The 25,187-nt window shown below is 32.3% G+C and overlaps 1 protein-coding gene across 1 annotated transcript; it reads right to left on the minus strand.

Moving 5' to 3' along the window:
* Window positions 1-512: 512 nt before the first annotated feature.
* On the minus strand, window positions 513-24,885 carry LOC124533279 (oxysterol-binding protein 1). The gene is made up of 14 exons (XM_047108488.1): window positions 24,627-24,885; window positions 23,752-23,940; window positions 23,131-23,404; window positions 21,760-21,928; window positions 11,923-12,044; window positions 11,336-11,413; window positions 10,591-10,701; window positions 7,290-7,401; window positions 6,704-6,890; window positions 4,878-4,965; window positions 4,412-4,585; window positions 3,752-3,940; window positions 3,530-3,672; window positions 513-3,143 (listed from the first exon to the last, which is right to left on the minus strand). The coding sequence occupies exons 1-14, from the start codon at window positions 24,767-24,769 to the stop codon at window positions 2,792-2,794; spliced, it is 2,331 nt and encodes a 776-aa protein (XP_046964444.1). The 5' UTR covers window positions 24,770-24,885; the 3' UTR covers window positions 513-2,791.
* Window positions 24,886-25,187: the final 302 nt, after the last annotated feature.

A 25,187-nucleotide genomic window follows, 5' to 3' on the forward strand; every position in this document is an offset into this window, starting at 1 on the left:
TTCTAAATAATACATTTACTTACTATAATTTTTTTTTTGTTATGGTAATTGAATGTGTGTGTATTCAAACTCAAATTACTTTATTCAATATAGAAGTATTATACTTTCTTATAGATGGTCAATTGAAACAGCACCACCGGTTCGGAAAAGATAATACCCTGACCTGAGAAGAACCGGCGAAAGAAATTCGTTGAATTTTTTTGTCTCATATATTATATAAACAATTTCATATTAAAATAAATAGCCAGGAGGCGATCGTTTCATTCACAAAGTGTGCTATCGATCATAAACTCATTAATCGTATAATAAACTTTTGCACACAAGCGTTCCTTAATATATTTTTTTTAATTTGGCAACAGAGGTATGTTAAATAGTAAATAAAATAATACACAAGAATATTGATGTATGGACATTTCTTACATAACATAATTGATGGTTGGGCAGTCGATTTAAAGTCAAGTCTTGAGTAGGCATTAACTTTAATGTAAGAAGTAATGAAGAAAAAAACAACGTTACTGCGACGTATTTTATTTTTAAAATCAACATGATACACAGATGTTATGGCTTTGTATTCAAATATATTTTATTATAATAAAATATTAACAAATTATTTTACATCCACTTGAAAATGTACAATTTGTAATAGATCTTATAAAATACTACTGCAAATCGATATCAATGGCACCACATCTCACACCGAGGTAACATTGATATCAATTTAAGTCAATTAGTCAATTTTTAACACTTACAAAATAATCAATTGCTCCTACGTTAGGAATTTGCATAATTTATCGCGATACAGCAGCGAATGTTGAATATAATATTTTGATTAATCATCGTTATTGTAAGTAATAATTAAACGAGTCTTTCGTTTCAATCAATGTACCTACTAAACGTTATTTGGACGCAAGAGCAATTTTATTATGTCTGAAACTGTCTTATAAAGTTACCAGTCCCAAAATAAATCTTTTTTATTTTACAGCATAACAAAATTCTTACACTTAAGCTTTTAATGTAATACAAAGTGGATTTTTTGTTAAAATATAAGAAATAAAATACACAGGAGTTGACAAAATGTTAATGTTTTTATAGCGTTCCTTTAATGTACTATAAAAATATTAATGATTATATTTTGACCTCAGCAATGATTCGTTCAAAAAGCTTCAAAAGTTTAATTCGAGTGATCTATTATTACCTAATTATTTTACTGATTATTAATAATCATTCGGTGCTCACTATTTTAATTTCTATGGTATCTAGAAAATAGAAAGGAGTGCTTTTTAAAGGTAGTAGCACCGGAAATATATAATTTCCTAATTTTAAGCATAGTAAAGCTAATATTCAAATACTTCACTATGTATATAGAAAATATAATAATAAAAAAAATCTGGAGTTTCAATAAAGAGCAAATGGTTAAGATTATTATGTTAGAAAATATCCATAATTATATAAATTGTAGTTTTTTTTGCATGTTTCCCGAGGCATTTATTTGAAAGAAGATTGATAATGTAGGAACAGCCTGTGAATATTTAATCTAGATTATCGCTCGAACAAGGCTACAATATACACAATTTGATTTTATTCCCAGTCTTCATATTTACAGCAACATAGTAGAAAAATATAAATCAACTTTTTGTCGAATGCTGATAAGTAAATAACTTTCGTTGTCAACATATTCTCAGCTTGGATTCTTACTCTGAATATTAACAACTAAACAATAGGCCTATACCATGACAGGTATCGGTATAGTTACAATAAAAATGATTTTTTACCAAAAAAAACCCAATTTCCAACTTAATATATTAGTTTTAATATGACTTCATGTTCCAATTAGAAAAAAAAGAACATTAGTAACTAGTTAAATAAATATAACACATTTTAATATACTTAATATTCTAGTCGTGTCATTCCATGTAGATGTTTAAAAAAATGGTCAGTTGGATCAGTACAAACAACAAAATATCAATCGGAATTGTGTGTCATGCTGTTTTTAACGAAAATTCATAGTAATTATATAAATACACTAGATCTCATTGCCTACAGAACAAATACTTTGTATGGCATAGTTTGTCATGCCATTCCACGTGGAATGAATAAAAAATGACTTTAAAAAATACTACACATAACTTTACATTTGTCAATATTTTTGTTTTTTATATATAAACTATATACTGATCATAGTTAAACCATAATTCTGTTTTGTATAATCTTAGTAACTGTTAAGCTGAAATAATATTAATGTATGGAATGGGTGCATAAAACTTTCATATGTAGAATCGATAATTACATAAATTGAGTTATAATATGTACATATTTAATGAGACTCGAATAATAACTTAAAAGCACGCACTATCGTCATCCAAGCATTTAAAATATTTACTCAAACACTAACTTTATAAACAGTAAAAATGAACCTTGTTGTAATCACTAATCAGCTTTAAAATCAATACAAAAATAGAAGAGTCGAGAGGAAGTCAAAGAAACTGTTCAGGATCTCGTGGTTCTCTGCAACAATACATTTGTGTCAGTTCATTAACGGCCACGTACACGCTTATGGACTATGTTTATGCGAGCTTCGAAGCTATTTCAAATTTTCTGTTACTAATTCGTATTATTTAATCCATACCCGCGCCTGATTTCCGTCAACGTTAACCTTAATCATAACATTAGACATAATCGTGAATACTCGCTTACGGACTCCCAAGAGACGCACACTATACAATTTAATCATACAATTAAAAGTTAACAAGCATCGTCATTCATGTAACACGGCACAATCGGTCGCTCGGCGCTAGAAGATGTCGGGGCAGGCGGTCCAGTCGGCGCGGCGCTTGCACTCCCAGTAGCGGTTGTTGTAGAGGTGGCGCAGGTGCGGCTGTCCGGGCGCGGCCTGGCGCGTGAACCAGGCGGGCGTGGGCGGCGCGGGGGGCGGCAGGCCGCGCGCCGCCGCGCTCTCCGCCTCGGCCTCGAGCTCGCGTCGCGCGGCGCGCTGCTTCTCCTCGAGCCGCAGCTTCTCGGCGTTGGCCTCGTCCCAGAGCCCCTCCTCCATGAGCCGCTGGTCGGGTCGCTGCCGCGAGTCCGTCGGCGCGACTCCCGCCTCGGGCTCGTTTAGCTGGGCGGCCAGCAGCGTGAAGTTGTACCACCTGCGAACGAGACGATCGAATGAGTATACTACGAGTATACTTAATATATAAGTGTTTACTTGGTGGTAGGGCTCTGTGCAAGCCCGTCTGGGTAGGTACCACCCACTCATCAGTTATTCTACCGCCAAATAACAGTACTCAGTATTGTTGTGTTCCGGTTTGAAGGGTTTGAGTGAGCCAGTGTAACTGCAGGCACAAGGGACGTAACAACTTAGTTCCCAAGGTTGATGGCACATTGACGATGTAAGGAACAGTTAATATTTCTTACAGCGTCATTGTCTATGGGTGATGGTGACCATTTACAATCAGGTGGCCCATCTGCTCGTCCACCAACCTATACCAGGTGAGCCTTCGATGAAGGAGACGAGAGGAGGTGAAGGACGCACTTGTCGGAGTCGGGGGGCGCCGGCACTCGCTGCCAGGCGACCGTGAACTTGCCAGTCTTGCAGACGGTGTTGTCGGGCGACGCGGACGTGACGGGCGCCACCTCCACGCGGCTGTCCCAGTGCCCTTGCAGGACATACCTCGGCTGGAAATAGATACAATTAGTTTAGATAATTCCGATGGAATAGTCAACATACAACGGCACTTGTAAGGTTTGTACTCACCACGCCCTGCGGGTCTTTGATGACGCCGGTGACCTTCCGCTGCGTGTCCTTGCTGAAGTACCCGTAGGGGAGATACTTGAGGTGCGCCACGTAGCCGGTGGCCGGGCCGGACTCGCCGACGATGTCCATGTCTCCGTGATTGTCCACCCACAGTTTGCCAACAATGATGTTGTGTACCGTTGTCGTTACCTAGAAATACACATGTTATGTTCAATATTAAATATATTTTATTTAAGATAAAACACTGTAACACTTGCAACAATTAAAAATCTGGATTTAAATTATAATTTGCCTCCAAAGGAAGTCAACATGTGTCGTTGTCATTGCAAATAAAAATATATCAGCTATAATTGTTAAACTTGTAAAGCTATGTTATTTTTTACTATATAATTTTGCTTGTAATTATTGTAGGAATATTTGTGAGAATTAAAAAGTTGTAAAAATTCTTATGTAAGAAGTAGAGTTTATGACATATACTATAACAACTAATATGTATGTATTGAATTAGTAGTTAAGCAAGACTAAAAATATAGATTATATTTTATTAGTAAATTCATTAATTTCGCCCTATGATAAACGTCTTCCTACTACATGCTAATTTAATGTAGAATCGATATGAAAATCATGTAATACAATAATATAGATATATTTATGACGTACCTTTCTCCACGTGTACTTGTTGCCAGAGCTAGTAAACTGGGCAAAGGCGCCGCCCTGGGGGACGACCTGCAGGTATTTCCCCCTGAACTTGGTGGTCATGGTGAACTCCTGCCAGCACTGCCAGCCCGCCACGCCCTCGCAGAACTGCGCCACCATCGGCGGATGGTGAGACACCTAGTCAGACAATTTAGAATTTAGCATTAAAATAAAATTCTTATTAAAACGATTTAAAAAAATTAGGATTATTGTAAAAAGTACAGGTTACTTATTTTATTTGATAAGTGTTAATTAAATTGGTATTAATTAAAAATATCCTCAAAAATTATTCCGGTATATTAACAGAAGCACTTTAGGTGAGGAGAATTAAGGAGTTAAAGGAAAGCTAGTGTTGCCAGGCAATATTATAAACGGTATTCTGTGAGGAAGAAAACAACCAAAGTTAAAATTATCATACAAACTTGTATACCTGTTCAGATATGGATCGCCATCCGAGGTCCGTCATACGGTCGCACTCGTATGTTTCTCCCAGGAGAGGATTGAAGGGTTTTGTTGTCCTGAAACCAGTCACCAAGAAAGACTTTTGTCAAACACTAATTACAGTCTACTAATTTTACTTGGTGGTAGGGCTTTGTGCAAGCCCGTCTGGGTAGGTACCACCCACTCATCAGTTCTTCTGCCGCCAAATAACAGTACCCAGTTTTGTTGTGTTCCGGTTTGAAGGTTGAATGAGCCAGTATATCTACAGGCACAAGGGACATAACATCTTAGTTCCCAGTCTTGGTGTCGCATTGCCGTATTTCTTACAGCGCCAATGTGTGGTCAGAAGTGCATTTATAATTTAAAAAATACCTAGCTGAAACAAACTATTTTCTACTAATAGTGGGAGTAGGAATGATAACGCTAACATAATTGTTACTTCATAGTAATAGTACTAGCGTTATCAGTATGTAATCATACTTAAACCAAATCATATAATACTTTTAAAATTATGAACCTTGGTCAAATACGGAATTCATACAGGATTTCCTTTACCGAAGAGTTTATATTGTGTAATCAAAAATTCGATCTAAAAAATGGGCAATTCTTATTTTGATGATAATTTGCATTATCATGTATCAAAAGACGGTACAGCTATTAAACAGTATGGAAATGTGACTTCGGAGTCGGGTCAGAGGGGCAATTGGCGGCGTAACCTTGCTCATAGATATTCGAGACATTCGACTGATTGCTTCATTGAGACAATCACAGTATATGTACGTCGGAACTTGAGGAATGTTTGTGTCGGATTTTTTAAAACCCAATTGAGAGACATTTTATTATTGTTATTAAATATATTGGCATTCATTAAAATTGTTTTTGCGTTATATTGCTATATATTGGACGACATCACATACATTATTCTGATCCCAATGTAAGTAGCTAAAGCACTTGTGTTATGGAAAATCAGAAGTAACGATGGTACCACAAACACCCAGATCCAAGACAACATAGAAAACTAATAAACTTTTTCTACATCAATTCGACCGGGAATCGAACCCGGGACCTCGTAGTGGCGTACCCATGTTAACCGGTGTACACACTACTCGACCACGGAGGTTGTCAAAAATGTATCCTCTTGTAGGTTTCAAGTAGCATGGCCTTTATAATAGCATAGTATAGAATTTTTTTTTTCTTTCTTATTTCATTTTATTCTTTAGAGTGAGTCGAGCTGGCCCAGTGGATAGAACGCGTGCATCTTAACCGATGCTTGCGGGTTTAAACCCAGGCAAGCACCGCTGATTCATGTGCTTAATTTGTCTTTATAATTCATCTCGTGAAGTGAAGGAAAACATCGTAAGGATACCTGCATGTGACAAATTTCATAGAAATTCTGCCACATGTGTATTCCACAAACCCGCAGTGGAACAGCGTAGTGGAATATGTTCCAAACCTTCTCCTCAAAGGGAGAGGAGGCCTTTAGCCCAGCAGTGGGAATTTACAGGCTGTTGTTGTTATAGTATAGCATACAGTGGCGTAGCTATCGTAGGGCAGGTGGTGCTGTGCACCAGGGCCCTGGAGTTCAGGGGGCCCTCTAAACTAAACTTTAAGCATCTGAAGCTAGAAAAACACGACCTTGCGCATATTATTTCTTATTTGGTGTCTATAATTTTAAAGGGCAATTATTAGTTAAAGAGGGATGGGAAAGAGGTGGTGAGGGCCCTATTCTTTTTCTATGCACCGGGGCCCTTCCTCACCTAGCTACGCCACTGATAGCATATGGATCTCCACATCCAGGTATCTCCAGATATGTACCTGCAAGCCGTGGTGGCGTACGAGGACACGGTGAATGCGGCCACGTAGGCGAGCTGCTGCGCGGGGTCGCTGAACTTGGCGGCCTGGTCCAGGATCGACGAGTACTCGTAGTCCTCCGTCAGCCGCTGCAGCATCGACAGCGGCTCGCTGAAGTTCACCGGGATGGGAATTTTCGACAACTCCTTGCCTGTACGTTTAATAACATACATATAGACCGAACCGTAACACTTACATTATATCGTCGATAGCTTGAGGTACTTGTGATGTATTCGTAAAAAATGTGATTGATTTGTGGGAGTTTGAAATAAATTAAATAGGTTTATACACAAAAAAATGTTTACAATATATAGTATGGCAGAGCTTTTAGAAAATCGCGTGGAATATGTTAATTAAAAGTTAAAGTATCTCTAATCGTTCTCGATTGGAACAGACCATAGATATGTGGCTCAAAAAACAAATATGAAAGAAACAGCACGTATATACCATAAAGGTATAAAAGCCTCCTCATCTTCCAGATAGCAATTTTGTCTCTGGTCACAATAAAACTCGAGCTCAATCGTCTATGGTATCGAGTATCGATACTCACCGATGCAATTCTTCATGATAGACCACAGCGAGAGCGGGTAGTTGGGCTTGTCCGGCACGCACGTGCGTCGCACGTGGCCGTCCACCGCGCCCGTCACTTGCGACACGTGCGGCTGAAACATTACCTCTGCTGTTATCATCGACTGAAGGAGTTAGTGATGGCCTATTACTAACTAACTCATCATCTCTCAATAAATAACGCTGTCACATTGACAATAACTTTTGGGTATTTATTTTGCGTGTGCATCGACAACGACGGTAGATCTTTGCCATTGAAAAACCTTTAGACAACTTTAATATAACTATATACTCAGTAGTTGATCTTTATATATCTATCTGTATATTAAGAGTATCTACTGAGTTTCTTGGCGGTTGTTCTTTGTAAAAAAAAACTACTTTCCGAATCGGCGGTATCCTTTAATTCAATTCAACACTGATTGGTCGGTGAAAATTGTTTTGGTCGAATTATTGATTGAGCAGCAATTTAAATAGTTGTAATAAAAGGACTATCATGTCTTTTTTTATTCAGTATCTAAAAATAGCCATTAAAATTGTTTATAGGTAAACAATAAAAAAAATATTGTAAAGGTGTCTAGGGTGTTTAAAAAATGTAAAGATATTAAGTCATAATAGCCGAGTTGCATTGAGATCAAGTTAGAAAAGTAAACCGCAGTGTCATTGACCTTTTATGCAATTTTATCTCTAAACATGAATATTTGTCAATCTCGTAGATAAATATTTTTTATACGATAAAGTCACTATGTCACACAATGTTGCGTTATCAGCTTTTTTACTACAATCGGTCGTTCTACAATAAGATAAAAAATAATAGTGTATTATCGTCAATGGGAAATAATCAGTATCATATCTTCACAAATTACTATATTTTAAGGAATAAGGAACACGCTTCTGTCAGAATATAATAAAAATTCAAACGAATTTTTATACGCTTAACATTTCATTAAAACCGATTGAAGAATTTTTATGCGTTTATAATTATGCCTTTCTTACTGGAAATTTTACAGGTAAACCGAATTAACAAATAAAGTTATACACAAACATTACGCTTCTTTATTCTATCCGTAAAAAGTAAGAACAGATAGCATACACTTTACAGTTCTAAGAAATATAGTCGGATGCAGTTATGATCTGAATTTTAATGATTCGTATTTTATCTAAATTTTGAAGAAAGCGTTCCCAAAAATATTACAAGTTTAAATACTAAGTTTCATACCATGGTAAATATATCAGATAACATCAACAATGTCAGACTTTAAAAAAACGCGAGCTGAACAGAACACTAAAACGGAAGTCGATATGAAAAAGGATGGATACATGTTTGAATATAAGCGAGTATGTAAAAATATTATTATTATTTATGGCGAATAACTCGCAAGTAAAGAATTACAATATGTAGTCTGTGGACAGAGAAATTATTATTATAAAATAAATATATAACGAATTCTGTTACCACAGAATCTAAACTAACATTATTACTTAAGAAAAGTAACTGTATCTATAGCAATATGTTTATAGCAGATATGTTATTAACGCGCAAAAAGTGAAGACTAGAAAATGTCCTGATTGTGACGTTTGCCTTTAGTCGTTTTACGTAGTAATACGTTATAATACATCATAATTACGTAATAATACGTTTTGCGTAATTAAAACATCTAGTTGTTCTTTTTACTTATTGTTTTTATCAAGCTATCGTTTTATCTTTTAATGAAATGTAAAAATAAACTAAAATGAACGGTCCCCGGCGCGGCACACTTTTTTCTGTAGTTTAGTATGGATATAACATATCTGTTTATTAGAATATCATTGGTCTATAGCTGTTTCACAGATAAATTACTGAAAAGAAGTCATTGAAATTTGGAAGAAGTTCCGAGTCTTTTTTTTGCTTAGCCCATTAAAGGCGAACGAGGCTGCAACTGACAACTAATTCGATAGAAAAGGAAGACCATTTACATAAATATCAACACACAATTGGTCATTCATAGATATAAATGTTATGCAAGGTATCAAAGGGCAATAGAGATATGTTGGGGGTAATACTTAGTCATATAATTAAGAATAGATGAATTAGAAACAAAAACATAGTTATTAGCATACTTGCTGGCATTGACTATCTATTAAAGTGAATCTGTATGGGACAGGCGATAGTGTGCTTAATAATAAAAAAAATATAGATAAGGACGTTACTTCAAGGCATATACGACTATATACACAAGGACTGTATCGAACAGACATCAATGGATTTTCGAAAATAAATTCTAAATTTAAAAATAATGTACAATCATTACATAGCATAAAACAAAGTCGCTCTTTCTGTCCCTACATCCCAATGTATGCTTAAATCTTTAAAACTACACAACGGATTTTGATGCGGTTTTTTTTAATAGATTGAGTGATTCGACTGATAATTTTAGAAGATTCTACTGTGATGTGATGTGATGTCATATTATTACACCCGTGCGAATAGATAACTTTAAAAATAATTAATTTTAAAAATAAAAATAAAATTTGTTTTTGAATTTTGTCTTTTATTTGTAGTCGAATTAAAATAAGCAAGATTTATGTTATTATAACAAACGATTATTGGAATTAATGACAAAGTCGATTGACAGATAACTGTTAATGGGTCTATTAAAGATAACGTCCGTTAGCTAATTTTTGTGTTCATTGTTTATTTGGGACAAGTAAATTACGTTTTTATGTTTCATTTTAGTGTAATCTGTGGTGCAAACGTTAAGCATAAAAAAAAATTAAAGGAACCCATTGCTTACTAGCGCATTTGCTTCATCGGTTTAATCATAATGATCAAAACACATCTCATAAAAAAGACCTAATTTTAATTTACCAAGAGCAATGAAGCTCAAAATGATCTCAATTCAGCTATAATATTTCCTAAGGGAGAAGCAAAACTAGTACTACTACTAGTATCTCTTTGAAATACTGTAACGCTTTGCACAAAATTCGACCAAACATACATAGTTTAGTTTAATATCACTTAATTTTTTTCTTTCATTTCATAATCACTCCTAACAAAAATGACGTCAATTTTCAATGTTCACATAATTATAAACAGCCACGAATTATATTTATAGAAGGCCGTACATATAATTACCCCCAGTGTTGATACACACAATGTAAATCAAAAACAAAATATTAGCGACTTATATCTGTCTTATCAGTTTCATAAAGCAGACGGTAACTAGACATTTCTACTTTAATTATATTTAGTATCAATTTAGACAAAACAAATCAATATAACACGGTCTCTCATTTGATTTACTTACCCATACTTTGATATCCTGTTCCTCCTTGTTATCAGCTGGTTTGCTGACAGCAGCTGCCTCTGCTCCGCCCATTGTATTCTCTGGCCTTTCTTTATCTTCCACAAATATCACCTACAAAGAAAAAAAAACATAATTCAAAACCTATGTATAACTCACTACTGAGCTTAAAGGTGTTAAATAACTGTATTAACTAACATTACTGTATTTTTTTAAATTTTGAAAAAGAGTAACTACAGGGTTTCTTGCCAGTTCTTCTCGGTAGAATTTACTTTCCAAACCGGTGGTAGCTTCACTTAATTGTTAAATGACGATTCAAAAGTGCTTGTAAAAGCCCACTTGAATAAAGTTTATTTTGATTTTGAATATTATTCCTCCATGCTGCTTTAATTTGAGTAGGTGGATATTGAATACATACGACATATTTCTTATTTTGCTCAAGATATATTAACTATTTAGTAGGTATTGAATTAGAAATATTTTTTTATATAAATTAAATAAATATGAGACAACATCACATACATTACTCTGATCCCAATGTAAGTAGTTGAAGAACTTGTGTTATGGAAATCAGAAGTAACGACGGTACCACAAACACCCAGACCCAAGACAACATAGAAAACTAATTGTAATCTACATCGACTCGGCCGGGAATCGAACCCTCAGAGTGGCGTACCCATGAAAACCGGTGTACACACCATTCGACCATGGAGGTCGTCAATAATAATACTAAGGAAACAAAACTGACCTGTTGAGTTTCAGTCACAGTTTCACCTTCTGATTCATCAGAACTTTCGCCACTCTTCACTTTATTTTTTCTATTTACCTGCAAAGAAAAACCACAAGTATGTATTGTTATGTTACAATGTAAAACGATTGAATACATAGAAACATAGTTACTGATAATATGAGTATGAGATTTATCATAAACTCAGAAAACAATGCAGTATTTATAATAACAAATCATTTGATTACTAAGTAATTTCTCAATATTATTTGTGTGATAATAGTTTAAAGTACATTCTTTACTGGCTAAGTTTTATGTTGCATTGGATTATCAAAAACTGTTACATAACAGGAAATTTTAAAACAGAATAATTTATAGTTAAATTGACACATTTAATATAATATTTGGAAATGCCTTACACATGGCATTTTTAAATTCACATGCTTACTTAGCAGGGTGCAAAGTACGCATTGTATATTTACTTTATTTCCAATTTTGTAACAATATTTTTAATTATATTATTACCAATGAACAAAACTAATATAAACTTTTTTACTAAGCAAACCTACAGCTCTGGGATAACATATAATTAAGCATATTTTACTCACAGGCACTTTAATTACAAAGGATGTCTTATCCTCCATTGCAGAAGAGACTTCCTCTTCCATAGCATCAAAGAACTCATGATCTTCATCTTCTGTATCATTTCCTTGTCCAGTACCGTTACCACCTTTCAATAAACAATTTAAAAACAATGATTATATATAATTATTACATATAATACAGTAGCAGTACACATTTAATAATAAAAATAATTAAATATTCACATCTTGGCTTGTGTATTTATGTATTCATAAAGCAAACACAACTAATGTCATCACATCCTATTGGCAATCAATTTCTTTAGTTAATAGTCAATGTGTCACTGCCAAACATTTATAATGCAATGCCTTGTCCTCATTTCAAATAATATTAAAAAAAAAAACATGTGACATTTCTTAAGGGAAAAATGCAACTGTAGATTTGAAACTAAGAACCATTTATAAGCAACATTACAGTGATGCAGACGATGATTGCTATTAAATGATAACAAAAGATAACTGTGCATATATTTTATTTACTTCACAGTAAATTAATGGGAAGCAATTAACTCAGAATAAATATTTAGTTAGGTTTCTACTAAACTAGGATGATAAATATAAAATGAAACATTATTTATTGTTGCAAATTTTGTGTACTGATTTTGATTTAATGATTCATACCATGACCAGCAAAGCTTGATGGGATACAATTAATTTGATTTTTATAGTTCATTCTAAGTAATATGAGCAAGATTTAAATAATAAATACAATGATTACGAATATAGTCTATTTCTGATTTCAGTATCCAGTTCTTACTTTATATTTTGTTTTATGAAAGAATAAAACAATATTTATATGATTTGTTGTTATTGTGGGCTAATGTTTTGAAATATAAATGTTTCACACTAAACGGAAAGAATAAAACATAAATACATTAAATAGTCACTTTGATCATTCCTCGGTGGATAAAATATTTCAAACAGGTAATTTTTAAACCATTGATAGTAATAACTTGACATTTCCCATTCGTTAGTTACTCAATTAACACCTAAAATAAGTAACACTTTCAATTTTATTTCTGAGAAAGCTAATCACAGTAATATTTGATTATTTATCTGCTTGTTTATGATAATAACCTTTACACAGCAATATCAGAATATTATTACGTGTACTTTCACATCTTCTACCGCCTTAAAGTTTGTTATTCTGAAACTATAGATAATTTTAAAACCCTACACTTGTAGTTGCATTTGCATGCAAATAGCAAAATAAGCTTGCAAATGAAGAGTGACTGCAGTCATTCCATATTTGTATCTTTTACCTTATGTTCTATGTGCTTTATGGTTGCAAACAGAATGACATCTAACACTTAAAACAAGGTAGAAGCCTTGTTCACTTACCGCCCATGACGTTTTTTATTATGTACTCATTACAAAATAACCTAAGCTTGTTTAATTTTTTTAATAGTATAGCAAAAACCACGTAAACGTATTACACAAATGCAAAAATTATGTATTGTACGGTTCCTACCACGCCACCGCTCTTCGCAAACACAACACTGTACCGAGCAGACGGTAATTAAATCAACGAAGACGCAACAATCCGCAACGTATCAATTATTGCAATTTGCAATGCTTTGGGTTTGGTACTAGACGGCAACCTTGAAGTTGCCAAAAGTCGTGAAACGTCGAATAAAACATATAATAGGACCATTGCGCTGTTACGTACCGAACAAAATGGTTTTTACGTATTTTTCGATTTTTTTTTTTAATTCTTACATATAATTTGAATCACATAACATTTAACACGAGATTAAAACGAATTCAATTACAATTTTACATTTCACCCATAAATTTCCGAATAACTACGATTATCCGTCACGAGAATCATGCCAAATCTCAATTCAGTCAATGTCGTCAAGTTAACGTTCCGTTTTACACTTTTGTGTTTATCGTTTGTGTCAGATTTAAAATGTCTTTTAAATTGCATTAATATTGAAGGAAAAAAATAAAAAAACGGTTTAATTTTATTAAATATGTAAATAAAAAGCTATTTTTTTCTTTACATATTTAAAAAATTAAAATATTACTACCACATATAATAATACTATTTTTCGGTAGAGTTAAAACAAACCATGGTTGACATGGAACGACTTTTTAGGCAGCCAATGCCTAATGCATGAGAGTGTTGGGGAAGGTAAATTTTTAAATATGCTTTTGATTTATTTTTCAAAAATATTTGTTCATCGCCACCAATGATAGTGTTAGCTATTTTTTTGTTTTTACTTAGTTGTTCATTGATCTATAGAATAATCGTCCCGCGTTACTTTTTAATTTAATATAAAATTATTTAATTTTCTTAAGGTGGCAGGGGGAGAATTATTTATTATATATAGTTTTTTGTTATTAATAAGTACTAACTGAATATATTTATTTTATTTAAAAAAAAACCACCGTAAATAAAATAAAATTCGGATGTTATCGTTGTAATTATTCACTTTGATTTATTTTTTCATTAGCGTCCGAGTTAGTAAAGGTTAAATTTATTTGAGACTGGCAAGTTTATGTAATTATAGTCTTTCAAAATAAAATATGTCTTAGTCATAATAAAATATTTTAATGACCAAAAATTTATCAGTTTTGTTTTTTCATTAATTGTATATTTAAGGTAAACATATTGAAATAATTTAAGTTAATATCCTATTAATACTTAGAAGATGAAAAAAAAATTAAAAGGTAGGCGTAATTACGATGATTATGGCAAGTAGTTAAAAACATTCTTATATAGTTGCCAGTTTGGTTGCTTTGTGATCTAAATTGACTCCTTTGTGCACTTCCGACTGAGAAGGTAATACCAACTCATCAACATATTCCAGCGCCAAAAGCCATACATAGATGTTCCGATACAGTTAAAAGGGACATAATATTGGTGGCGGTCTCACATTGCTGATGTTTAGTTTATAGACATTGGTGACCGCTTAACATTACATGATCCAGGTGGTCAGTTATAGGTATAAGCTTAGTCAAAAAGTTGAACCCAAGTGTAATCCCAGTGAGACGAACGTTCCGAAAAAGCATCTTCTAAGTATTTACTTACGACGGTTTTTGGAATGGATGAGGCACTAAATGGAGCACGAATCGCTAACGCGAGTCCTGACAGCGAGTTGTTGCAAGCCAAGATCACGTTTTCGTCCACAGAGTTTAGTTTTAAGTTTGGCGTATATCGGTTTCTGCTTTTACTAATTTTCTGGTTTCATTGTCATTCAGTACACCGTGGATACTTCGGCAGAATCGATATAGTATATTTGCTCTACTTACATAATATCTGGCATTTAGCCCAGTTAGCACTTTCATAGGAAGTATTTTGAAAATGATGTAATCATATACACATAGCTTCATATAACTTGTATTATTTCTAAATGACTCACTCCATTTCTATATTAATAAAATTGATAAGTGAGCGCAAATTAAAGTGATTTCCTTGAAGAATTGATATAGTACTTGGCACTGAGGAGACTAAAACAATAATTGTTATGACAAAAGAGTTTTTATAGGAGACTGTCACTTATTAGTCATCATGATGTCGATATCAAAAAAGTATGATGAATTGCTGGTCGGAATAGAGTGACAAGGCGAACTAGTATTCGCACACTCGGATTGTGTATATGGGCACGTGTTAGCATAAAGCCTAACCACCATACCTCGGCAAACAATTCGTCGAGTGGCGAGGCGAATCTCGAGTGCGCTTGTGTTAATGCGTAATAATAAATAGTTTTCTACAGCAGGTTATTATAGATAGATGCGAAATAATGTAACGTGGAACAATGTGAAATGTTCTTTAGTCGCGTTGTTATGGATACGATGAATAAAAAAAGATAAATATGTTTATATAGGTAGTGTCTATAAAAGCAAAAACGCTTTAAAAGTACATTGTTCAACGGAAAACTCGTTTTCGAACAATATCATGGAATCCATAATAATATGCTTATTATTATAGATTCCATGATATTGTTCGGAAAAGAGTTTCAGATAATTAGGTTAATTTCAGAATACGTTGGAATTTCTGATAAGCCAACATAAGTTGTAACAAAAATGCTGTTCTAAAAACTTAAACTGGCTTCGAAATTAATGTACTAAGACATGAAAAATAAAACAATTGGGATTTTTGTTACTAAAAAGTTAGCTCGTAAAAGTTCTTTACGGAGTTCGGGTTCTTCTTGTTTTGAGGAGTTGATTTGATTCACCTGACAATCCAATTATTTGATCTCTTCATTCGCAATAAAAACTCTTTAGAATGGAAGTGGATTGATATAGAGAATAGGAACTACCAAAGAAACGATGGATGGATTATGTGAAAGACGATATGGCTGGAAAAAATGTTACTTGTGACATGACGTCGGACAGAGAAGTGTGGTAGAAGAAGAATTGCGACCCCATTTAAAATTGGGATAAAGGCAGGATGATGATGATGATTCGGAAATAATTGTACACAGGAAGCAGCATGTTCGTGGTTAAAAAAAATTAAAGGAATATACGTATCTTATCGCTAAGAGGATATAAGATTGATAATCTAGCAAAAGCACCGCTTTACAGTTCGCGTAAGTTACACAGATAATTCAATTATATTTTACATATACATGTTATGGTGTGTATATTATGTACGTTTTTACAAGATTGAGTTTGAGGTCATACTTTTTTTGTACTGAATATGTAAATGAAGTAGTAGTAGAGTATTTACTATTCCGTGTGCACGAGTCATTTACGGATATGTGATAATATTTAAGCGATCCAAATATTAGAGGATTACAAAGATATTTAATAGGCTATTTGACTGGTTTTCAAAGTCCATTTTATATTATTAAAGAACCCAGTAAAATTTGTGTTTTTTATTTCTAGTACATGTTTTCCGAAAAATACCATTTTAAAAATTCCATATTTAAATAGCGCGCGAAAACGCTACTTGGACAATATGGCGCTGCAATGGGGTCGGTGACGTCACTTTCCTGTATTTTAATCTGTGGTACATATAGTAGAAAAGCAAAGTTTACAAGAAAGTGACTTCATCATAAGCCCGGCCAATCAGGAGCGTTTTGTGTCACGTGACAAACGTTTGAAAAAATGCATTTTTATTTATGGATTTTTTCATAAATTAAGTATGATTTTCAACTTTCGTTAGTAAATAACCATTTTTAAACTCATAATATACACTGATTACAATAATTCACGATTTATTTTTCGCATTGTCAAATAGCCTATTGCTAATCAGTGAGATTAATTAACAGGTGTCTGCATAATCAAGATGGAGTAGAAGGATAGCTTGAGCTCACGCAATCTTTGTTGAAATCTACTTTACGTAATCTGCGAATCTATGCTTGTATTTTTGTGACTTTAAATGACATCAAAGAGAAATTTAGAATAATATACAGAGTAACCCCAATATAACAAACTTGAGGGATATTAGAAAGTAATCTGTATACCGCGTGTTTCTTTTTTGAATGAGTTTTTTTTAATGACTTTAGTTTGGTCAAAGATCGTTTTAACAAGGTCGACAATACAAAGTACTTTAGTTATTATATATATTATAGATATTACGAACTATATCAAACTGGACACTAAATTATAACGAAAAAGCACAATATTTTTTATATAATAAAATATGATGAATTGATAGGATGCGCTATGTAAAGATGAACGTTGAATCGTTAATAGGTAAATTAAAAATTGACAAAATATATAGTTAATTGCCTATTTTATACCACTTACAGGTAGTTCTAAAGGATTTCGAATTATGTATATTGAGGTTAATTATATTAAGATTCCATTTATTCAAGATTTATTTTTAAAATTTTAAATCAATAAAACTAATTTCACTTCCGCGAAAGTCAGTCCACTTAGCTAATGATTGAATCAAATTAGCCGGATCTACGGGTGTGCTTAGTACAAGCTATATGTTAAAAATCCAATTACGACTGTAACTATATACTGATATGATGTGGACACGGCTCGACAGCTTTAGTTACTTTAAGTATAATATCGTATGGTATTTTATATTTACTTTACTATTATGCGGCTGATATCGATACGATCTTTATCTACTTTAACATATAAACGACTGTTATAGCAATTATAACTTGGACTCTAGATTCTGTAAGTTAGAAAGCTATGGCAATAAATAATATTTGATTGCCGTTTTACAAAATACATTTAGCGATGATGTCATCACATTCACCTAATAATAAATGGCTTTATAAAGCGATACATCAAAAAAATATCAAATCAATTCCTTAATCTAGTTACGGGATATTGCTTTTATTTTACAACATCATATAACATTAGTGGTGTTACTGCTATATAAAAGCTAGCAGGCAAAACAATATCAAACTTAGCCGTTCTCAATGATTCAGGTTCCTACAAACCAATTGTGTTCCTCGGGTTCGCAAGCGTTTTGGTGATTTGTCGTCAGACACAAAAAAAGGTCGTTCCATGTAGTTCAAACTCGCTTCTTGCAAATTTAAAAAAAATCGGTCCATGGATGGCCGGCAGATAGACAAACAGACTTTCTTTCACATTTGTAGTATTAGTTATATATTCAAGGCTAATGCAGTCGATGTCAATACGATCTTTATCTTGCATAAGGCTTTTTTTGATATTACAACCTGGATCCTAGTTTTTGTAAATTAGAAACTTAGGGTAATAATTTTCGATATATAATTGATCAGGTGATGTATGTTCGTAAAAACATATTTTTTTATGATTCCTGAGAATCGATAAAAAAGAGACTCTGATATCAATGCTATTTCGTCACGAAAATAAAGTTACGACACTGCTTAATAAATTAATTATATTTCATGAATAATTCACGACTTAGAAGTCGTTCTTGCTTATTCTTAGTCCAAAATGCAAATGATATGTCTTGCAAATTATATAAATACATATTTGTAAACAAGGTATTATCTGAACACAAATTGTTTTGGTAAAAATTTGACCAACTTTAAAAAAATATTTTGAATTTACGTTTCGTAAAAACTTAATTTAACATTGTACGTAAAACACAAGGAATAAAGATGTTTATCATTGGACAACATCTTGAATAATCTATGTAATGCAAACATAAACATAATAAATTCGTGGAGCGAAGTTCATATGGGAACTTCTTTAAAAAAATAAGCAGTATGTAAGTAATTAAGCAGAATTGTGTTGCATTATAAATAAATTATCTTTTCTTTCCAGTGCAGTATACAATAGAGCAATAAGCAAATCCTATAGAGGGCATCTAATCTTTTCTTTCTACAAAATATTGCTAGTAACAAAATACCAATTCATATAAAGTTACTCCGAATTTATAAGTACAGATAAGAAAAGAGTTTTTGCTCAATACAGAGGTTTACAACCTCTATAGATCGAACAAAAACTCTTTTAAGTCAAGACCTCAACAAGTAGACATTTTACCAGATTTCTACTTTTTACTGGTAAAAAAATAGAAAAATCATATAATTTCGAACGTCCTTTTTAAGTCTGGTTAATAAATAAGACCAATATTGTTTTCATTCAAAAACACTAATAAAATTAAAACATTGATATCGTATGAAAAACTATACATAGTCTAAAACAAAATAAGTATATATTTTCTTTGTTTGTCATACCATTTTCTATCCAAAAGCTTAAGGGTAACCAAAAAAACAAAAAAAAATGGAAATAGCGTATAAAAGTAAAAAATAAAATATTGAAAATGTGAGAATTTATATAAACAAATATTTTCTAGAAATGTTTATATCAATTGTGTTCGGCCACTGAGCGAACCCCGTGGTTATAATAATTTCGTAGTTTGTTTAAATCTATTTCCATACTTTAACGTGTGTTTTTATGTTAGATGTAGTAAAGTTTTTATAACAGAAACGTTTGACTCTTCGCTGTCCGTTAATACAAAATTTTATGGGATTCGATTAATAACTTCAGAGGATTTATATCATCTTTGTTTATGAATTCCTTATTATCCCGATTACAAAAACGTATATTTTAACTCAATTTAAATATTACCTTAATTAGATGTCGTTTAGACCCCAGTGGTTTTGAGCTGATCAGTAACGTTATGAGGTCGTACGGTACGGAATTGGTCTTTAATTAAATTAAAATACTCGTGCTCACGATCTTTAATAAACATTGTTTAATAAGGTTAAATATAATCTCAATACAATTACTTTCTAAACTGATTTATTTTCTATTGAAACTTGCTCTTCTCCAGTATTTATGGTTTTTTCGCATTGCGGTTATTTACAAAACAATATGAGCTCCGACCTTTTTGAACTGTATTGCATTCGCCTTATATTTATTTTGTTAATAAATTAATGATGAAAATCAATTAATTTGAATTACAATGAAGCCTACGAGAAAATAACTAACGCATTTAAGAAATTCGTATTACGAAATTAAGTATAATAATTTTAACGATAAAATTTCTATACCTACACTCCATTAAGAATAAATATAATATCAATAGAGCCAAATTAATTTAAAAAAAAAAACTGATTTAATTAAGAAATTCGATTATTTTTTTTTTACAAATATCATCGAATCGATACGAAGATTAGAATATGTAACTCTCGGTAGCTGCAATACCACTAAACAAAACGATTAACGACAGTAATGTCAGTTTGACTGCATGCGGCGCCACATGCCGCGTATTGTAGGCATACCCTCATATATGCAGTTTCTAAAGTCAAGATGACTTAAAAACATCACACATTTAAAAAAAAACTGATTTAATTAAGAAATTCGATTATTCTTTTTTTACAAATATCATCGAATCGATACGAAGATTAGAATATGTAACTCTCGGTAGCTGCAATACCACTAAAAAAAACGATTAACGACAGTAATGTCAGTTTGACTGCATGCGGCGCCACATGCCGCGTATTGTAGGCATACCCTCATATATGCAGTTTCTAAAGTCAAGATGACTTAAAAACATCACACATTTAAAAAAAAACTGATTTAATTAAGAAATTCGATTATTCTTTTTTTACAAATATCATCGAATCGATACGAAGATTAGAATATGTAACTCTCGGTAGCTGCAATACCACTAAACAAAACGATTAACGACAGTAATGTCAGTTTGACTGCATGCGGCGCCACATGCCGCGTATTGTAGGCATACCCTCATATTTGCAGTTTCTAAAGTCAAGATGACTTAAAAACATCACACGTATGCAATGTGCCATCGTTGTTTTACAAAAATGCGATCGTACGTTTTCCTCTGAAAGGATTGTATACGTAGCATAGTAACAAGAAGACTGGTTAGTCGTTAATCGCACCGACGGTCGTAACAAATTATCTATGCATATGTTATAATTTGAAAATTTGTATTAAACTGTGGTATAGTGAAGTAAAACTGACTATATTTGTTTAGACAGAACGATTTTTTTTTAAGATAACTTCGTTACGTAACGCGTTACGGCGCAAATCTATTTTTCTCTTCCCTTTCTCTTACGCATACAGCTTAAGTAGGCAGGCCCCTACTCTCTCACTCTAACCCATACGGTTAGAGTTTTATTAAGTTATCATTTTTTCGGGCGTCCCGAGACGCACATTTTTTTTTACCTCAGATCTAACATTTAAAAACATTATAAAAAATGTTACTTGGTAAAAATTTTATTTGTATAATACAACCACCGACCGAAAACGATTACTATAATCATACTCTTTGCAACTTTTAGCAAAGATTAAAAAAAGGAAACAGATTATAATTTCGGTCTTTCATTATTCAGATAATTTGTAATTTCATTATTCATGTTAAAATTTCACGATCGTAGCGTAGTGTTCTAGAATTGGATACCAAACTTAGGTCAATAATATTGTACATACCTGTGTGTGGTGTACTTCTAGCGGTGACTGTTTTTTCTAAGTTATCGTGTTGTCTTGCAAGTTGTTCTACAACTTCCTGCAGTCGCATCTTCTGTTCGCGCTCGTGTTGCAGAGCGCGACTCATACGCGCACTGGATGCTGCAGCCGCACTCATGAACTCCGAACAAGCCTTTAGGGGAACATAATATAATTCATATGAACAATACAAGAAGAACGTACGTACGTAACGCACAGTCACGTCTGACATTTATTTTCATAACCTTTGGTAAACATTAATTTAAAACAATAAAATTAAAATTATAAAAAAATTGAAATATATATATCATATCTCATAAATGAAACCTTTGAAGCCTAATATATATCTCAAACATCTCTATTTTAATAGTAAATATTATAACCATCATAAATAAATAAAAATTTTTTTATTCAAAATAGATTGTTATTTTAGGCTAAGGATGTCAGTGTAGAGCCAAATTAGACCCGTGGTTATAATATTTGAATACTTAACCTATTATTCCATGAGATAAATTATAAACATAAATTGAGAATTTATGGTTATAATTTATCTCATGCTCAAAACACATATCAAGTAAGGTAAGCCTGCCCGAACGTTTGTCCATCAACCTGTATCTATTAGGTCACCTTAGCCTACTAGAGCTACATTTACATATTTTTAAGGTTGGTCAAAATCTTATTTAAAAACTGATTTCAGTTTCAGATCCACGCATTAACTGCAAAAGTTGTTTGTAGACACAGGCCGTTTATGTTTATGTGGCACAGCTTTTTATAACGAGAGAAAATTGTTGTTGAAGTCGCTTACTAAAGGACAAAGCCAACAAAACAATGATGCATGAAAATATTGTTTATAATATCCTCCAAAAGTTTACTCGAAAGTATACATCATATTTCTATTTATTCAAATATAAAACAGTAACAGTAACAATCATAATGTTTAAACTTTAATGTTCAATGAATTCATTGAAAACATTATGTAAAAAATTAGCCTGGTAGTTCCTGTGATATGCAAGTTCAAACAAAGAAACTCTTTAGTTTTATGCATTGAGATTAACCCTTGACAATGAAATCAACATTCATTTTAAATAGCATAACTTAGAAAATAACATTTACACAGTGATTTAAGTGGGTATTTTGAAATATATTACAAGATGTTTTACTAGCAATATGAGGCGTAAAATATGCAAAAGCACTCTGTAAGTTACTAGTTTTCTTTTTCATAAATTAGTAATTGTTAAAAACTCACAAAACTATTACATTTTCCAAGCATTTTAATTAAATACACTTATCCGTACTAAGATATTTTTCAAATTTTTAAAAGTAAGCATTTTATTAAGATATATTTTTGTTACTTACATTCATCATTGCATTACAAGATATCCTAAATAATGTGGCTCGTTCTGAAACTTGCTTGGTTGTGTCAGTTGGTGGTATCTCTAAATCAACGAGAGACCTTTGCAGAGCTGCCCCATGTCTTGCCACCAGTTCAGAACACGTACGTAGATCATGAAATCTCGCTGCAAGCTCACGAGCTATTCCCCCAGCATCCTCACCTTCACCCTCAGTCCCACCACCAGCCACTGGGCCAGATGACATTTGATCCTCATCATCGTCTGATTCTTGTGCACGGCTAAAAAAAAATCATATGGTATTACTTTTAAAACACAAAATTCATCATGATTATTTTAAATAAATACTTGGAATTATATAGAACTTCAAGTCTTATTTCAAAAATTTATTTATATATAAATTAATAGAACAAAAAAAAGAACACATTTTTGATGGTTATTTGAAATAATTTAAAAAATTACAAAATATTATTGAAATGTTTCACTACTAGATTTTTTTATCATAACTAAAAAAAAACATGATCACTTGACATGATCAATCTTATTTCCTGATCTCATAGATATTTTTTTAATAATTAATACTAAAATATATGAACAAATGTATAACTGATAGTTAATATAAACTCACATTGCTTTAGCTTTTGCTAGTTCTAAAGCCGTCACCCAACTTTGTCTCTCAACTTCATCGTGGGCTCGTATGTGGAAGGTCTGTGTGCCACCATTGCTAATCACAAATGTACATGAGTCTGCAGTGTGAATCAATGCTCCTAGAAGAGATATTGTTCCCCGACATGTGTGTGCCATTTCGGCTTGATTTCTGAAAAAGACAAGCAAATTCTATTTTACAAAAATATAAATTATTTAAAGATATACCATATGTATATAAATAGACAGTTTTTTTTAAATGTTTTTACAAGTATTGGAGACTATAGAGGTTACGAAATATTAATTAAGTAATGACTGTTTTAGTATATTAATTATAAATTGTATTAATGTTTTAGAAGGAGAAAAATTTAAATAATGAACTACAGCAAACAACTGTTATGTAAACATTAGTACACAACACATACCATTAACACAAAAGTTTAACATTTGTTTGTTAAATGGTTAACATACATACAATTTTTACTTATTAGAACAGTGTTATGGAATCTTGTTATTATATTTATGAATAAAATGAATTAAACATTAAAATAATGTAACAAAACATCTAATTGGTCATAAATCACATTTTTTATTTACCTGATCATAACATTGGTATTGATATAATATTAAATATTGATTAAAGGAAATAATAACTTTTCGTTATACTTATTTTTCAATCAAATAAATACTATATTAAATTATGTAAATGTATAATGAGGTATTAACTATGTATTAAACATAGATTTTTTCAATTCCATCAAGTAAACACTTTAAATTTTAATAAATAAGATGAACAGTTTATTATCACAAAATAAGGTAAGAAACAATACTAGAAACAATTAAATGTTTATATTGTACCTGTAATACGATAATAATCCATTTGACAACACGAACCATCTTCTTTGATATCCCTTAAGGTAGTTCGTCCACTTGAAAAGCCACCCCTTTTTTTCTGGATCACCGGGAACAGGTTGACCTTTAGGCACTATTACGTCAGACATTTTTTATATACTTAATTACTTTACGAAGATAAGAAAACCATAATACACCGAGTTCCTCACTGAGCCACGTTCATCACACACCATAATCAAAAATCAAAATTACGTAGCTGGGTTGCCCTCGCTTCACAGATCAACTTGTAATTTATATAATTATAACTTTTTTCAGTAAAGTTTAAAAGTAGATAGGTATTTTATTTATAAAATTGAGATATGAAGTAACATTGTTCACTTTTGATGAATCACAAGAAATAAAAAGAAGCTTAATTTATAATAAACACTATATAATAATATATAAACGTTTGTAAGTTGATGTTTATTTTTGTTTCCTCTTAAAATATATTGCAATTTAAATAGTAATTTCATAAAATATAAGTTATTATAAAAGTAGTCTGTGGTCAATAACGAAAAATTCGTAACA

The sequence above is a fragment of the Vanessa cardui genome, chromosome 10 (assembly GCF_905220365.1).
Source record: "Vanessa cardui chromosome 10, ilVanCard2.1, whole genome shotgun sequence".
Taxonomy (NCBI): Eukaryota; Metazoa; Arthropoda; class Insecta; order Lepidoptera; family Nymphalidae; genus Vanessa; species Vanessa cardui.

Bases quoted from the DNA above. Each gene is read 5' to 3' on its own strand.
- LOC124533279 (XM_047108488.1), bottom strand. From the start codon at position 24,769: ATGTCTGACGTAATAGTGCCTAAAGGTCAACCTGTTCCCGGTGATCCA. The intron at 11,414-11,922 runs GTGAGTAAAATA...TTTTCTTTGCAG, and splicing joins CCTTTGTAATTAAAGTGCCT to GTAAATAGAAAAAATAAAGT. The intron at 10,702-11,335 runs GTCAGTTTTGTT...TTTTCTTTGTAG, and splicing joins CTGTGACTGAAACTCAACAG to GTGATATTTGTGGAAGATAA.